Source organism: Eleginops maclovinus, chromosome 20 (assembly GCF_036324505.1).
Source record: "Eleginops maclovinus isolate JMC-PN-2008 ecotype Puerto Natales chromosome 20, JC_Emac_rtc_rv5, whole genome shotgun sequence".
Classification (NCBI taxonomy): Eukaryota; Metazoa; Chordata; class Actinopteri; order Perciformes; family Eleginopidae; genus Eleginops; species Eleginops maclovinus.
Window position 1 is genome coordinate 28,753,002 of NC_086368.1, and position 17,521 is coordinate 28,770,522.

General features: G+C 43.4%; 1 protein-coding gene across 7 annotated transcripts in view; it reads right to left on the minus strand.

The window, feature by feature from the left end:
• Positions 1 to 1,587: 1,587 nt before the first annotated feature.
• Positions 1,588 to 17,521, minus strand: part of iqsec1b (IQ motif and Sec7 domain ArfGEF 1b) — a 194,510-nt gene continuing 178,576 nt past the window's right edge. For 6 of the 7 annotated variants that reach the window (XM_063911923.1, XM_063911924.1, XM_063911928.1 and 3 more), the window contains 10 exons: positions 14,900 to 15,022; positions 13,196 to 13,362; positions 12,576 to 12,715; positions 11,874 to 11,903; positions 11,610 to 11,735; positions 11,424 to 11,523; positions 10,220 to 10,381; positions 9,959 to 10,135; positions 8,618 to 8,667; positions 1,588 to 6,620 (listed from right to left, as the gene is read on the minus strand). In XM_063911923.1, the coding sequence (XP_063767993.1) occupies positions 6,093 to 6,620; positions 8,618 to 8,667; positions 9,959 to 10,135; positions 10,220 to 10,381; positions 11,424 to 11,523; positions 11,610 to 11,735; positions 11,874 to 11,903; positions 12,576 to 12,715; positions 13,196 to 13,362; positions 14,900 to 15,022 (1,603 nt within the window). In that variant the 3' untranslated portion in view covers positions 1,588 to 6,092. The remainder of the gene's footprint in view (positions 6,621 to 8,617; positions 8,668 to 9,958; positions 10,136 to 10,219; positions 10,382 to 11,423; positions 11,524 to 11,609; positions 11,736 to 11,873; positions 11,904 to 12,575; positions 12,716 to 13,195; positions 13,363 to 14,899; positions 15,023 to 17,521) is intronic. The other variant, XM_063911926.1, reaches the window with a different exon arrangement.

A 17,521-nucleotide genomic window follows, 5' to 3' on the forward strand; every position in this document is an offset into this window, starting at 1 on the left:
AACGTGGCCAACACTGGTGATTTTTATTCTATATTCATAATTAAAAGTGAATAAGGCAGAGTAAATGTGTAAATATCACAGTTTTCTATGAAACAATAATAATAATAATAATAATAATAATATAATAAAATAATAAAATAAAAATAATGCTTATAATAAATAAATGCAATCATTTAATTAAATAATAATAAAATAACAATAGAAATAATGCTAATAATAATGCTAATAATAATAATAATAATAATAATAATAATAATAATTGTATTCTTAAAGCACTTTCCAAGTTCAACCACAAAGTGCTATTTAAATATCTAGCCTACAGAATAAAAAGATAAGTCAGACCCATACCCAGTTAAGGTACAACATAATGAATTCCATTCCTGGCTGAGAGGAAATGAAGCCCCTCCCAGCCGCATGATGACGTCGTACTGCTGACACGGAGGACGTGGCCCTCAGTGCTGGGATCTATTTTTAGCTCCAACCTCATGGGCTGGACAGACAAACAGGGCAAAGTGTCAGTCTGACCACCTGCCACCGTCACAGTTACACCATCACACACATCACACCACAGTTACGCTGTCAGACAGGTACACAGTCCTGCTGTCTCGACTTTCATCAGCAGTGACAACTTCCAGAGCGTTACGTGTCCCTGAGTGTCCCTGAGTGTCCCCCCTGAAGGAGTCCTTTTTATTGTTGGATAGCTGGCAGAGGAGGGAAACACAAACGTGTGTATGACTTGTAGACAGAGGGCACAGATGCCTTGCACCCTGAAAAGATCCTGGAAACGTGAGGGTAATAATTGAGAGTTGAAACATAAAGAAACTAGTTGTATGATTTGTTGTGTGGCTATTGGGAGACATTCATGACAGAAATCCTGTGATTCAAAGTTTGGGTGTGGAGCTTTAAAAAAGTGGAAATGTACGAAGCATGGAGGAACACATTAAGACCCTTAATTTACCTTAGCAGGAATTTCCATTCGTCAATAAGTCCCAAATTTCACATCTTAGGTTCTGTTTGTTTCTATACCAGTTGTATCTGATTCTTGGCATCTCTGCATCTTTCCTTTACCTGGGAGGGTTCAGCTTTTGGTTGATTGTCAGAAGGAAAACAATCTGTTTTTTCAGCAACAGCTAACGTTGAATTAGCCAACATGTCCTACATTCTTATTGTCCTCTGTAGTCCCTTGATTGGAGCATCCTCCTTAGCAACGGTCTGCTCTCCTTGGCAACGGTCTGATATCTAGAAAGAGCAGACCTTTAAATGTCGAAAAGTGGCCCATCAGAATCTAATTTCATGAACCCTTCAATTTCTAAAATGAAATTCTCTTTTTAGAGTAGAAATAACAAAACAGAAAGTGCACTTCTAGGATTCTTAAATGACTTTGAGGTATAACTGCCTGTATGAGAGCAGGCCGTCTTCCCTTTTGAGTGAGTGTGGTACTGAAGGACACTAGGACACTTATCTATTCCAAGTAGAAAAACCCCCTTGTGGACTTTATAACCACTTTTAGGTAGAAAAATCTACATAAAGATGGTCAGTAGATATACCCAGTGATTCAAGTGGGACAGGGAAATAGGGACAGTCAGCTCAGGTTTTACAATATATCATTTTATTTTGCGTTCTCAACATCGTCACAGTACTAGTTTTACATCAATAGGGTTTTTGTCTACTTTAGAAACAGAATGCATAATAAAATAAGAGCACTCCTTCCTGTTGTCGGCTTCAAAAGTGGGCTGTGGGTGCGAGAGAACAGGTGCATCTTGGGAAATAACTCAAACTGTGTAACACTTTACCCTCCATCTGTAGCTCCTATGATAATTCATTTCTGTCAGAGGCAGAAAGAAGCAGTCCATGATTATGTGTATATCAGGGGGGGGGGGACAGTGAGCAGTAGAAGTCATAATTAATATTATTTACACACTATTTACAGTTTATCTTTACTACCAAGCCACCCTTAAAATGCTTTTCAGAAGCCTCTTGGTAAAGTCGTACACCCCTGGATGTGTTTCTGCTTTTCACACTCAGCAGAACACTGCCACGTCTTGCTGTACAGCGGGGCAGGTGAAATGCGTGCCGGAGCAGAATGAAAACACACACTAAATGTAAACAAGCATCAGTCAGAGAAATCAAAGCTACGTTGAGAAGGGGCGAGTCGAGGCCCGCTGCTTGATCAAACACTTAGAAAAATAACAGAAGAGAAACGGTAGGCATCAGCGGCATGCAACGAAGCACCTCACAGGAGTCCGGACAGGGTTTGGATCGATGCTTGAGTCTGGACCGCCATTGATCCGAAACAAACCAATATTTCCTCTAAAGTTTGGTTTCTCCTCGCACTTTTATTCCACAACAACTCGTTTGATTGGTCAACTTGTGGATTGTGCTGGGACGATTCAATTTAGTCCCCTATTCATTCATGTAATGACCATGCAATATTGGCACTTTTTGGACTCCATAAGGACCGAAACGTGAAGTTTGAAATGTCAGCCCAGTGCACACATAAGTATTTTAGTGGTGCCACTGACTCATAACTCTTTATAGAGGGGTTCGGCGTCCCTAGTGGCTTCATTAATGGTTAATAATGCTTCATACATCAGTAATAACCCATTAATAAGAACATTTAGGTATCCAGGTTGTGAAAAATGTCCTTATTCTAATCTATTTTTCCATAGATTTGTTTAGAGGTGGTGAGTCGTCTATATCCTATCACTCGTCTCACTATGAACGTGGCCTAAATGACAGTCAATGTCAAGAACACATGGACATGTTCTGAGCTCTGGTCCCAGAAAGTGTAACAAAGTGTAATCTACGTGGAGCAGGTCTTCATCTCAGGTGACTTTAAAACACTGGTCGAATGAAGCTGCCCTGTGTTGCTCTCAAGATATATTAACTTCTATATTTTCTACCCAAGATGCATTATGGGTAGCTTTCTTCCCTGCTTTTGCCAGCTCATAGCTCAGGGGGGTCCAAACTACGGCCCGGGGGCCAAATGCGGCCCGCAGGCCATTTTGAATGAAGTATAATGAATACGGCCCACAAATTAAACTTCTGCTTGTCTTATATTTTACTTCTCAAATGTATATGTTCAGATATATTAATGAGCCCAATTTAAAATAAATTCAGTCATTTAGAATTTAAAACATGTTCTAACAAATCTTAGTTGATAAAAAAAAGCCCAATAACTTATTTCTATAACCAGCTTGAAATGGAACCTTCATATTTACTCTGATTATCAGCAATCTGAGGCTTCTGTTTTAAGGAATGAGCTGCCAACAGAATAAATGAACCCCTAAAGACAGACGGGATGTAGGCTGTTCTTTCCTTAAAGCGTTTTCAAGTCTCGCGCATTATTCACCTACATTTGATTTGTTTTGCTAACTTATAACTTCACTTATGAGGCGATATTCCCCTCTAGAAGCAGCCCAGCTCTCCGTATATTTTCCTGTATCTGGCCCTCAGTGAAATAAGTTTGGACACCCCTGTGACATAGCTCATGCACTTTTTGTCTGCATACATACATGTGTATATTTTTAACAATATGAAATGTATATACGCCTGCTTGATTCTTGATATTTGTTTTGTTCTAACAGCTTGTTTTAAAACGGTTACCAGAATATCATTTTTATTTCTACTTGTGTTTCTATTTTCCATCCTGTGTGAATCTGTGCTGTTTTTCTTTCTCCATCTGTTGCTGCTTAAACTCCTGAATTTCCCCCCTGGGATTAATAAAGGTACATCTCATCTTAGCACTAGGACTGTAAGGACTAGTCCATTTGACTCGGTAACATTTGCTGTAGAGTTAAGCAATGCTCCAGAACATGGGAACCCGGAAGTAGTGCTTATGAATAGCTTATTACTCCTTTATAAAGCATTATTTGTTGGGTATTACCTTGACCGGAGAGGTAATGCTTTGGCTTGGTTTGTGGTCAACACAGTTAATAGATGTTTGCCGATGTGGATCAAAATTGGTGGAAGTGTGCGGCATTGGCCAATCAAAAGAACCCATTACATGTTGAGGCGGATAAAACAAAATACATCTCACCATCGTCTACATTGTGAGGCCTTTTCGTTTCATTGGTGTGGCGTCGAACAACATTCTGCCTCACGTAAAGTCGGAGGAACATTAGAGTATCTCTGACAGTAGGGCCATTAATTAATGCATAAAGGGTTGATAACCTTGAGGAGGAAGGGATCGGGTCGTCTGGGTGTCACTCGACGGTAATGAGAGAGCTACTGACGGAGACAGATGATAAATATGACGATAAAAGACTCTGTCTGTCCATTATCACTGTGACTTCCTGATGACAGAGCACATCTGTCTCCACACCGCTCACAGCTGCGATAGCTCCGTTGTACGCTAAAGATCCAGTACAGGTGGATTAAGGAAACGATACAGATTTGGTTATCCGTCCGGAGTGACACGAATACATAGTAGACTTCAAGGTTAGCTGTAAGTCAAAACTATTCTACCATTAGTTTTTAACATCTGTAACATTGATATAGTTTTGGGAATACACACTAGTTAGAAAATAGCCTTGAAATACATTTTTTACATGCAATGATTTCCTGTGATGGAAGGTCCTGTCCCTCCGAATCCATGTGTCGCTGAAACATCGAGGAAGAAATGACAAGAGGATGGACAGAAATGGAAAAGAAACACCAGATTGAAATTGCGTTTAGACAATAAAAGAAAAGGGAGATATATATTGCACATACAAGTTTAAAAAAAAGTCCATTTCGTTTCAAGCGGGGACAGACAGCCATTGATATCAACTAAGTGCTGCGTCTAGGAAAACAACCCCCCCCCCCATGCCTCCGCTCTGCACACACTCCAGATACCGTGCACAGGATCCCTTTAATATGTCAGAATAGATGATTGATATGACACTGCCATTGGTGGTGAAGAGTTTCTATCACCGGCAAAGAATGATAAATATAGTGCTGTGGCTCCGAGCAAAGAAAAGGTCTGATGGTGGGACGACATCGCTCAAGAGACGCACAAAGAAACCGCACACAGGCCACACTCAGCCAGCTGAGAGCTTCCGCAGCAGGAGTTGTTGTTTCCCTGCTACACACCCCACCAAAAACCTCCTCCGCCTCCTCCTCTTCCTCCTCCTGCAGAACGGACCGACCAGAGCGTTCTATGCTGTCCATTAGACTCTAAAAAAATAGGTAAAAAAATAAAATGCTGGCAGACAGATGAATCTGTTTCGGGAGATTGAAAGACGACCCCAAGGGATGAGACGGTTTGCAGGGCGGTGTGCAAAATCTGCACCACCCTCCATCCAGCTGTTCTAACTCAAAGGCAACCAGACACAGCAGTGACTCGCCTCACCTTATAAAAGCTTTGATTGAACAGGGAATCTGCGCCCGCTCTGTGCCGGTATAATACTGAGAGTCGTAATCGATGCATTCGTCTTGTAATAATAGTCATTATTATTATTGTTATTACAGCAACAGTTAATATTGTTATCTTACAAAATACTATGCACAATTTACAGAAAGCATGTTGTGGTGACTATATGCTTGGATAATTGGCACATTTATAAACTGCTATCAGAGATATCACAGTGTACTGTGAGCTACGGCTACATTATATACTCATACAGCTACTGTAGGGCTGAGGACTGTCTGTCTGTCTGTCTGTCTGTCTGTCTGTCTGTCTGTCTGTCTGTCTGTCTGTCTGTCTGTCTGTCTGTCTGTCTGTCTGTCTGTCTGTCTGTCTGTCTGTCTGTCTGTCTGTCTGTCTGTCTGTCTGTCTGTCTGTCTGTCAGATAAGATCATATCCCCTTATAGACATGAAAGTCAAGATTACTATTGATTTCTTCTGTAAAACACTAGTAAGTTAGATATTTGATCCTTTAATTTACTGAGGAGAAACAGTATTTGTGGTCTTTGTGCATGCTCTTGAATTATGACCTGAAGTGAAATGCAAGGAGCAACCGGAAAGGAAATGTGCTCGAGTAAACTGTTCCTGCTATGAGCGTAACAACAACAAAAAACCCCGAAGGAGGCACAGGATCTGGTCCGGCGTCCGCAGACAGACACAGTGCTACCGTCTCGGATTAAAATCAAAGTCCAGTCTCTGTGCGACTTCACACCACCGTGCTGATGCCGCTGTGCTTGGGCTTGGTGCTGCTGGGGGCCTGGGAGGGGGCTGCAGGAGGGCCGTGGTGATGCGGACCGTGAGGGGGGTGTGCCGAGTGGCTCCCGTGGCCGTGAGGCGGGTGAGGCGGGTAGGCCGGCTGTTGCGGCGCGTGAACTGTCGCAGGGTGGAACTGGTGCGGAGGGTGCTGCAGGTGGGCCGGCGGGTGGTAGTGGTGGTGGTGGTGGTAAGGCGGGGGGTTCTGGTGGCAGAACTGGCCGTGGTGAGGGTGGGTGGAGGCCGGCGCGTCCGTCTCCGCCCGGGCCGTGTGGTGCAGGTTGGTGGGGTGGGGGCTGTGGGAGATGAGGGTCGGGTGCAGGGCCTGAGGGGTGGGGCTGGGCGACTTCACCCGTCTGGGGCCGAACAGAGTCCCGAGCAGCGAGGAGGAGTTGGGCAGCGAGTGGCCGCTGTGGCGGGACGGGCAGTCTCGGCTGGAGGGGGGTCTCCGCCGCATGTGGGGGCTGCTAATGATGGACCCCTGCAAGAGAGAGGAGGGTCAGGAGGCACAAGGACAAAACCTACTCTCAACGGCCGATACAAGAGAGGGTATACCTGCTGCAGATTCAGATTGTGCTTTTTCCCTTCCCTTCAGTGTGTTAGATAGTATTTAGTGCATGTAAATGGTCTGCAAAGGCTTAAATCCCCTTGTTGCCTCCAGATGGATTTTGTCTTCCACTCACTTGCATATTTTAGCCTTTGCTGACCATTTACATGCACTAAACACACTACAGACAAAGGAGCACCCAAACAAACCCTAAACAGCCTCTTTAAAGGGTTAGGGTTTTTGTTCCTGTGCTCAGGCTTTCTGAATTCCTCACAAACTGCACGACTACATACAGCTGACTCTCGTCTTGTGGAAAAGCTTTTTGTTTTCCGGTTCACTGCCTCGGTTCTTCTGTCCATGCTCTTGGTCAGGCTCTCTCTGAAGGGTCTGGAGGCTTAGCTTGCTGAGCCTGTCAGAGACTGCAGAAGCCGCCCTGTGATGAGCAGACACACCGACTCTCTGTTGCTATCAGATCTGGTTTCCAAGGTTACAATACCCTTTTTTAATTTTTAATTTGCCCCCATTTCGGAGAACATCTGAAGCTGCAGCCTGTATACAGCACATATATATTTGTATGCAGCACCGTTTCAACTGTCGAGTCCAGGTTCAGAAACAGTGTGTTAATATTCCCACATTTCCACTCAAAGAAAAACATCAGAGGTCTTTTTTTTATATAATGGCACAGTAACAAATAACAACATCACAAAAAAGTCAAAACAAATAAAGCAACTGTTTTTAGAGCCATGCATCACATGCAAACTAAACTACTACGGTTCATCTTCTGTAACACGAGCAGCAAACTGTGGCCCCTTTGGGCTTCACTAAGAAAAGTAAAGCTGGATTTGGATTGCAGCTCCAAAGGGTTGCATAACGACTCTTGATACTGGGATATTGTTGGACTGTCAGACTCTATCAGTTGTATTCTCTGCTGAGTCTCTGGATAATTTTCAATGACAAGGTATTCCTATCTTTAAATAGCCACTGGATTGACATAATGAGAGGAACTCATGCTGTACATTGCATGATCTAACCCTGACCCTAAGCTAATGCTAGGGTCAAAGCCTGATTGCTAATAACACAAGTCCAAAGAAGGTGCAGGTTTTTCAGCTTTAACAGTGAGTCTCATTTAAATGTTGAATATTGGTAAATAACCTCAAAAGCTAACATGATAAGCTAACAGCTAACTTAATTCTGCTTTGCTTAGGCTAAGTCCCCCAGACTTTATAAAAATGACACTTTCTCCTTTAAGACCTTGTTCTGCTAACAGATCCAGACTCAAACTTGCAATGAATAACTAAAGAAATGTTGCCCTGTCTCAAATCATCATCAACTACATAAAGCTAGCTGCACCTAGCTTGATCGATAGCTACAAGTCACCTAGCCGCATGCTAATGATCCTAACTGAAAAATGGTTTGTCTGGTTACAAAGAGTTTCTGTTAACATCTTTGCCTTTATGCTAGGTATCTTTTACGGCACTGATCAGTTGGCTAAGTTTGACAATGACAGAAGGAAAGGGAAGAACTTCATATCAAGGTCAGGGGTCATCCGAGTCGGTCACTAAAACCTGTGTAAGCATGCAGTATCTGGAACTGACAACACATAGCCAGATTCACATCTAGTAAACAAAAAGGGGAACAATGCAGAAAACTGAGACAATGCTAACCCGCTACACAAGAGGATGACTCAAAGCGAGGCTCTACCATCGACACAGAGCAGCCCTAATGTGGGCCAGGGGGATTATTAGTCATGCTGTGCACATCAAGTGTTATCAGCCACAGTGGATCAGCCCAAAGCATGCAGTGACCAAGATGCTCACAACAACAAAAAAAACACCACCAAAACATTTAAAATAAAACTACAGAGAAACAGAAAACTTGTGTCAACATAAAGTTGAAAAAGGACAGCTCAGCATCGGTTCAATCCTACTTACTTCCATATTGCTGTCTAGTGATCCTGCACTGCTGCGTCTCCCACGCTTGCCTGGCCAGAACATGTAACATGACAGATTAGACACGCCGGGTTAACAACTGCAGGTGCACATATCTCTTCTGAGAGGGGCGCTAGCACCCTAAGGTGACAATGGCGGCAGGCGACTAGCTAGCAGCAGCGTGGCAGAGGGAGGCTAACAAGGACAAGGAGAGGGGAGAAGCAAGGCACTGCTACACCTCTAGCTTAGCCTCTAGGATACGTCAACTTGAATATTTTGTACACAGCAACTTAAGGCACAGCTGGCAGGAGACCCTCCTATTTAGCAGAAACATTGACAGCGTTAAAATGTGACATTTCACATCCATTAACTTGCAAGACGAGGATCCAAATCCAAGCAGAAAAGGCAGAGATGTTTTATCCCAAGTATGAACAACACTGTCCTACGTATCCCATAATGCAACCAAGTAGGCTATTGACTTTTGCCTTGTGGTAAATGTACACTGTTTTCTGATCTATGGAGGTCACAGGCAACTGTCATGGTTGTCTTACGCACTCCAGATACCCAAAGGTATTCATGCACAAGCTCAGAAATCCTTAGCACGACTTGTCCCCTGCAAGGGTCGAGAGCGCTGTCCCTGAAGAGTCACTTTAACGTCAACCAAAGTGAGTGATGATGAGACGCTCCAAAGTAAAAATCAAGTGCTTTGAAGGAAATACCTGACATCATTCAGCCCCAAAACACTTTTTCCCATTGATTTACATTGGGAAGGATAGGTCTGTAAGTCAGCCGATCATTTTTGGGGGGGTAAATCAACTTGTAATAGCCCTCTTAAAATCACTAGGGTCTGAAAGTCCCCTAACCTCCAGTGTGGTTTCTCTCTGTAAAATCTGCCAACTAAAGGATGCTGTGTCTCAATCCAACGGCACTGAGCGCTGCTTCACTAGTGGGAACGCTGTGCTGAGGTCACAGGCGACTCTCTCCACCCTGACTCAACTCCACAACATCAGTTCATATTACGACTGAGACGCTCAAATTGATCACAGTGACCTACATGGCCTCCACTGTCGGCAACGCAGGATTAATAGGTAATAGCCTCCAGTGAATTACACCTGAGCCCATTAGCAAACACCCATCTCTGTTTCTTTGCTTAACTTCATTTGCTCAGAGACTCTGCATCAGAAGGTCAGTGGAAGTGGCTACCGCCCAAATCAGAACAGCTTCTTCCTAGTTTCCAGATCAATTAAGGTCAGGAGTGGACAGTATCCCCCAGCCTGGTATACTTGGTCTAGCAATAGGATGGGACATGAGTTAGTATGGTACCGTGGCTTCCCCTTATTTTACCTGCGTCCGAGAGGTCACGTAAGGAGCTGCTGAGCGCGCTCCTCTTCAAACCTTCACCAATGGCGTAGCTGTCGTCGAGACTCCCGCGACTCAGGTTCCCGTTACCCGTGTCCTTCTTCATGGCTGAAGTCTGGGACATGCTGGGCCTCACCACCCCCTTCTGCTTCTCCAGCTCCGCTGTGCAGGAGACACATGAACAATGTTAACCGCTAAATCCAGACTTTTTTATTTGTAAACGTAAGACGTGGAACTTTTTCTCACATTCTATCCGGTACTTCTCCATCTCTTGGACTTCAGAAATGGATTCCCGCAAGTCGTCAGTGAACTTTTTGCGGTCCTGGGGATTCGGCGCGTTGAAGTTGATGAGGACCTTGATGTCTGCTCCGGGAATGGCTGAGGTCAGACGCACTCCGTTAGGATAATCTAAAGAGCGAGTGCATCGACCATTAGCCAAACAAAATATAGCTATCATCAACGGAGCGTACAGGAATTTGAATTCCCTCAGAAACAGAAAAAACTTCGGCTAACTTTAAGGTGTTTAAGATGCTCCAAACAAAATGCTAAATGGATAGTCAGACACTACTTGAAACCTCATCCCTCTATACCCGTCTGACATCACAATAGGGCTCTGACTAAGACTGGACATGTATACTGTGACATCAACCTTTAGTTTGTGGACTACAGTCCTGAAGACTTGAGCCAGGCTTTTGTCTTCCTGGTTCTTAGCTATCGCCAACTTGGTAAATAAACTTGGAGTGATACAAGGGGGTGAAGCTAAGTACAACCAAATGCTGACCAAGACTTTTTAAGGCAACCCAAATATTGCAATTCACTGAAATAAACTGTAAAAGGGATGCATTTGTAATATAAAAACACAGAGAGGGCTCAGAAAATAGCCTGAGGCGACTGCTTAGTGTAAAGATAGACCCTCCGTAAAGCACACCCTGTTTTATTGCCTATTTAAATTGATGATACCATGTTGAAGAAGGATTGGAACTAGTTATTGACACCAAACATTTTTCATGTAAATGTTTACCCAGGTCACAAATCGAGAGAATTACGGTTATGTTTCCCATTGACTTCTATAAGACTTTAGTTTTGTTGCCCCCTGCTGGCTATGCAAGGTAACTGCACATCTGCATTGGCTTTAGTATTTAGATCCCAAAGTTGCTTCTCATCAGGTCACAAATCAATAGTGAATTATGGTCATGGTTTTGGTTTTTCGTAGACTTCTATACACACAGACTTCAGTATGAACCAGCGTCGTTGCCCCCTGCTGGCTATCTAAAGCTATTGCACATCTACTTTGGCATCACTATCCAAACACTGAGGTTGTGGCTTGGTTCTCACACTGCCTTGTGGTCATTCTAATCTTTAATTTGTCTTATGCAAACTTTAAGAATACTGACACCTTTGTGTTCTCACACTTTGTGCAATAGTCCAACCCTGACCCCATTGCACTTACACTGATTCTCGAAGAGGAGCACTTGCATGCCATAAAGTGAGAAGGACTGCCGAAAGCTGTACGTCACAGAGTTCTTCTTCTTTTGGAAGATTTTAGTGACCTATGAACAGAAGCAGGGCACTGAGGTCAGACTCTTTACACTCAAAGTGTGTTCTGAATGTGCTGAAAGAGTAACGTCTGCCTCACCACTAGCAGGTCGTTGAAGAGGAAGATCTCCCGTTGGTGAAGGCCCAACTTCTGTGGTTTGTTGGGGTCGGGTACTTCAAAAAGTCTGCAATAACAGACCAGTCTCCGGTGGGGTAAGGAGAGTACCTGCACAAACACAGCCTCATTACTTAGTTTATGTACTTTATGCCTTTCACAGTGTTTGTTCCATCAGGCCTTTGGGGGTATTTCACAAACACTTCCACTCAACCCTAACATGTAGACGACAGAGAGAGTAATACTCACGCAGCCCAGACCATGGTGTAGCGAGCCGATCTGTGGAGGGAGAGTCATTTTACAAGGATCAGTACACACATATTCACCATACATCAAAGAAAAACACATTCCACATAATGTTCAACAAGAAAAATGGGACAAATTTAAAATGGGGAAAGCTAGTTTCATGGATCAAGGGAGGAACATTTCCGTGTTCCTCACATTCATCTTTTAATACAGTATGTTTCCAATGTTCGCCACCCTCTGTGATCACGACACCGTCAAGGTCCCTTGGACTCCTGCTGAAGGGTGTCACCAAAGTGGGGTTAGTCTGATAAATAAGGGTACTAACGGACCTGAGACGAAGCGTATGGTTTCTAGTAAACACCTTGGAGATAATTCGGTGTGTTTATCTCGTTCATTATTACAGAGCTTGTCACACTGTACTTTTTCTTGTCTGGCTCTGAGGGCAAAAGACACATTACAGTCATTCAGCATGGAGGTCTCCGGCCTTGAAGAATTAATGTGACACACAGCGAAGAAAGAAGTTTCATGTTCAGAATGCTCTTTCATTTCTTTTGGTTTGAGAGAATGTTGGCCTTGAATAAACCAGTGCTCTGTGCGACGGCTCAGAGGCACATTCATTGGGTAATTTAGTTCTGCATGTTCCCAAATGGAGGGTAAGATAAAAAGCGGTCTCACTCTACGTGCAACCGGCAAACTCAGACTTACCGGCTTTTTTCCAACAATGAGTTTTTCCACTTTCTGAACCTGGGACACGTGGTCTTCATTAGTTTTGAGCTCTCGCTTGCGAATCCGCTCATATATCCCTACCAGCATCTCTCGGGGGATGTCTTCCCCATCATCCACCCCTGTCAGAAGAGGAGAAAAGAGAGGAAAAATACAGGCGGATTAATGATTAATTCAGAGATTTGTGAGAGTTGATGAACCCCACTTAGATTCTTCGGCGTTGCACACGTCTCTCACAGCACAGACGGGAATGTCCTTCAGAGCTCTGTGAGGACGAGCATTACGCCTCCACTCAATACTGTACTTTAATTACTCACACTCCACGAGGCCGGAGAAATGAGTGAGCCATGCCACAAAGCCCCTGCTAATACACTCGAAGTCTGTTGAAGGCAACTCAACAGTGATTTGCCTCAACAGCAAAGCTCTTTTGGCCCAAAAAAAAAAACAACCTTATTGACACGGCTATTAATCAAGGCAATATGCATGCACACAACTCAATTTAGAGGTAATACTTATCCCCGGAGCTGCATATCAGTGTCTACAGTTAATACTGGCTTTGTGACAGTCAGCTGGATACGGTGCAGGAAGGCAGGACAAAGTACCTCGAAGGTTTTTCACAAAGTCCTCCAGCTTCATCTTCCTTTCAGGCTTCACGTTGGGGCTGTACATGTCCGTGTTGAGGAGGATGATGGCAAAGGCCAGGATGAAGATGGTGTCGGGGTTCCTGAACTGCCGCACCACACCCGGGTTGCAGATGCAGTAGCGTTGGCTGTGAGGAGAACATCGGACACGTGATCAAATATAAAGTGCAAACTCTACTGAAATCTGAGGTCAAAATGGAATTTAGCAAACTGTGGAATTTTAAGGTTTGATACAGTTTGGTGAAATATCTGTGTTTGGAGGAGCAGGAACATAGTAGCTTTAGAATACTCAATTCTGATTGGTCAATTTGGACATTCCAGGGGTTGCTAATGTCCCCTAACAGACCGTTGCTAAGGAGAACAGACTGCTGCTAAGGAGAGTCAAGGGGACTGCTCAATTCAACTTCTGCTGTGATGCAACAGGACACGGACACACACACACACACACACACACACACACACACACACACACACACACACACACACACACACACACACACACACACACACACACACACACACACACACACACACACACACACACACACACACACACACACACACACACACACACACACACACACACACACACACACACACACACACACACACCAGCAGTACACCATTGAAATTGACTTGGAAGCGCTCAACTGGACACCGTTTCCACCATAGCATCCACAAATGTCATTAAAAGTTATGATTTATTTCAAACCGTGATGAGAAATAACAAGTCCAATAATAAGTCCACCTTTAAAGGACGAAGCATCCGTAGACATCATTTCATCGATGCAAAATTAAACATTAACCTTCCCTATTAGTTCCCCTCATGGGCAGGAACGTCAATATTGATGTTGAGCTCTTCTCTCCTTAACGCCACATGCATTTAAATAAGGCTTTAAAGCCTCAAGTCAAAAGACCGATGATCCAGCACCACATAGGACTGTCAATACAGCCTACATACAGGCTGTTGAACAGCTCTCTGAGTCACCATAAAGGGACTCCATGATCATATCTTTACTGCGGGCGAGCAGCAGATGATCAGTTATTGTTATCTCCCCAGAGTTACGGTGAATGCGGTGTTTACTGAGATGAAATGTCCTTGCTCAGTGCTGATTGAAGCAGATTTTTCTATGGGCATGAGAGCACCTTTTTACCTGAGGTAAGGAGGAAATAAATGAGTTACAAACAACATCCATCAGCAGCCCTGAGGGAGGTTTCCATCCAGTTTTAGAGTATTCTTTCTCTGAATGATTTGTTGTAATGATCTGGACAAACACAGCCTGGGTTTAAAGGGCTTTACACGGCTGTGCTTAAACCCAGAGAGTGTTAAGGACATGGTATCGACTCGATAGTATCTTGTGCCATCCTCTGTTGATGGTAGATACTATACATGGCAATGAACCCTGTAATGATCCTCCTGTCACATTATCCAGGATTGGTCTAATTTGAGACCCAATGGAGCGGTGCAGGAGTGATTCCAAAAACCAGGAAATCAGTCAGCATTTACCACTTCTGATTCCTTCGTTTTGAAGTCAACATTTCTTGCTAGATAGGTCTGTGGTTTACACAAGTTTCAGAGATGTTCATGCTTCGTTCTACAGCGTAAAACACGTCAGTAAATTCTCCACCGGTGAATATCCGTGGATTCTTTGGGTCAGGACTCACCTGTACGCCTCTATGAGCCGCTCGACCTTCTGCGCCTCCCCCTGAACTCTGATGTGCGCCTGGAATTTTCTGAGCGCTTCGTCCAGCTCCATGCTCGAGAAGTCCATTTCATCCACCACACAGCTGGAGGAAGAAATGCACATTAATGGCAGTCAGTTTGGGTAGGACAATACACAACCTTTTCAAAAGTGAACAGCTCCCTAAAGGTTTGAGAGTATATCCTCTGCTAGAGCTACAGACGGCTACAGTGCCTTACTTATTGTTTGAGTCAACCAGACTTCTTCTTAATACGTACAACACTCTTCCTTACTCTTTAACTTTTGATATTTAAGTATGTTTCACTTGTACTTCTATTCCACTACCATCACACTGATATGGTGACAGTTTACCCAACAAGTACAACATGAGTACAAAATAGAACATTTCAAACTAATAAGCATGTTATTTCCACTTGAGTACACACCATGTCTGAGCTACTGCCACCAGGATGAATTTAGAGCCAATGTTATCACCCTGTTTGTAGAGTTAGGGCTAACCCTTAAACCTAAACCCCTAACTCTTAACCCCTAAACCCTTAACCCTAACCCTAAACCTAAACCCCTAAACCCTAACTCTTAACCCCTAAACCCTAACCCTAAACCTAAACCCCTAACTCTTAACCCCTAAACCCTTAACCCTAACCCTAAACCCTTAAACCCTAACCCTTAACCTTAACCCCTAAACCCTTAACCCTAACCCTAAACCCTTAAACCTAAACCCCTAACTCTTAACCCCTAAACCCTTAACCCTAACCCTAAACCCTTAAACCTAAACCCCTAACTCTTAACCCCTAAACCCTTAACCCTAACCCTAAACCCTTAACCCTAACCCTAAACCTAAACCCTAAACCCGCAACCATTAACCCTAACCCTAAACCCTAACCCTTAAACCTAAACCCCTAAACCCCTAACCCTTAACCCTTAACCTTAAACCCTAAACCCTAACCTTAACCCTAAACCCTTAACCTTAACCCTAACCCTAAACCCCTAACCCTTAAACCTAAACCCCTAAACCCTTAACCCTAACCCTAAACCCTTAACCCTAAACCCTAACCCCCTAACCCCTTAACCTTAACCCTAAACCCTAACCCTAAACCCTTAAACCCCTAACCCTTAACCCTAAACCCTTAACCCTAACCCTAAACCCTAAACCCCTAAACCTTAACCCTTAACCCTAACCCTAAACCCCTAAACCCTAACCCTAACCCTTAACCTTAACCCTTACCCTAAACCCCTAAACCGTTAACCCCTAAACCCTTTTTTCCTTTTAAACATCATCCGGTGTGCCTAACCGGCACCACCTCCCTAGACCTTGACCTGGGTGTTAAACACTTTTAAGGACACTTGGTTGACTTTGTTTTAAAACCTGTGTGATACTAATGTGTGTATTTTATATGTTGTATACTTTATATATTATATTTTGACATATATTTAAATATTCCTCATGTTTTATATCTTTATATCTCTCAGTGATTTCAACAGCACTTGATTTATTAATTAATATATTTATGTATTTATTTATTTATTATTTATGATTTAATACTAATCTTACCCGCATGCCTATTTTAAACTAAGTCAACCTTGACTCTTTTTAGCCAGATGTTTTTAGCCTAGTCACCAGGTCTTTTACCAGAGGTTGTGGGACACACCAAAGTCCCCCTTGGTGGGTCAGGAGAACAGTTTTTGCCCCGCCGTACACGCTCTGTGCTCCAGTTACTGCTCTCTCTTTTATACACAGACCAAACAGGGCTTTTATAAACTTTTATAGGTTTTATTAAAGGAGTTTTTAAACACAAAAATGTTTACCTCCGGAGCACCGCGCGCTCCCCAAAACCCTAACCCATCAACTCCTGATAACAATATCTGGATGTATCTTCGACACACGCTCCATCCATTGCTTCAGGTTTCACTTCCTGTGGTTTGGTGTTTGGTGGTGAGATTCTAAGGCAAAAACAGCTGCTTTCTGCTGGAAATGACTTTAATGAGAGCAGTTAGACTCAACAAAACAGCAATTGGAAACCCCAAACTACTTGAATGATAACCAAAAGCCAGGTGATAATTATCTAATGTTTTGTCTCCACACAACCCTAACCCTACGCCTTGTTCATTACCCACACAGTTACCTATAATGGAGCATACTTTAACTTCTGATACTGACACCTTTACTTAAATAAAGAACCTTTTTTTCCGTATTGAAGTGAGGATGGTATCTCAGCTCTCCAGAGCCCCTTCTACCGTGGTATCTTGCATGTCAGGATTAATAGAAGTTTACTCAAGGAGCCCTTTAGATATGCCTGTCAAACTGACAAAGAAGGACCTTTACTGGCCTTATCCTCCGCAGAATCTCAATGGGCTCCGATAGTGCTGCGAGTGTGTTTCAGATAAATCTGTCCAGACTAAAGCATAAAGTAAAGGCACTGTTTGATAATCACTGCTGGGAAAATAGAAGAACTTTATGACTTTACTTCCCGGTTTAAAGGGGACTGAGAAATATAAAGGAGTGTGTATGTTTATGTGAGCATCACAGCAATTAGGATCTATTTCTGTAAGTCATTATGTACTCAGAAACTTTGAAGACGGTTTC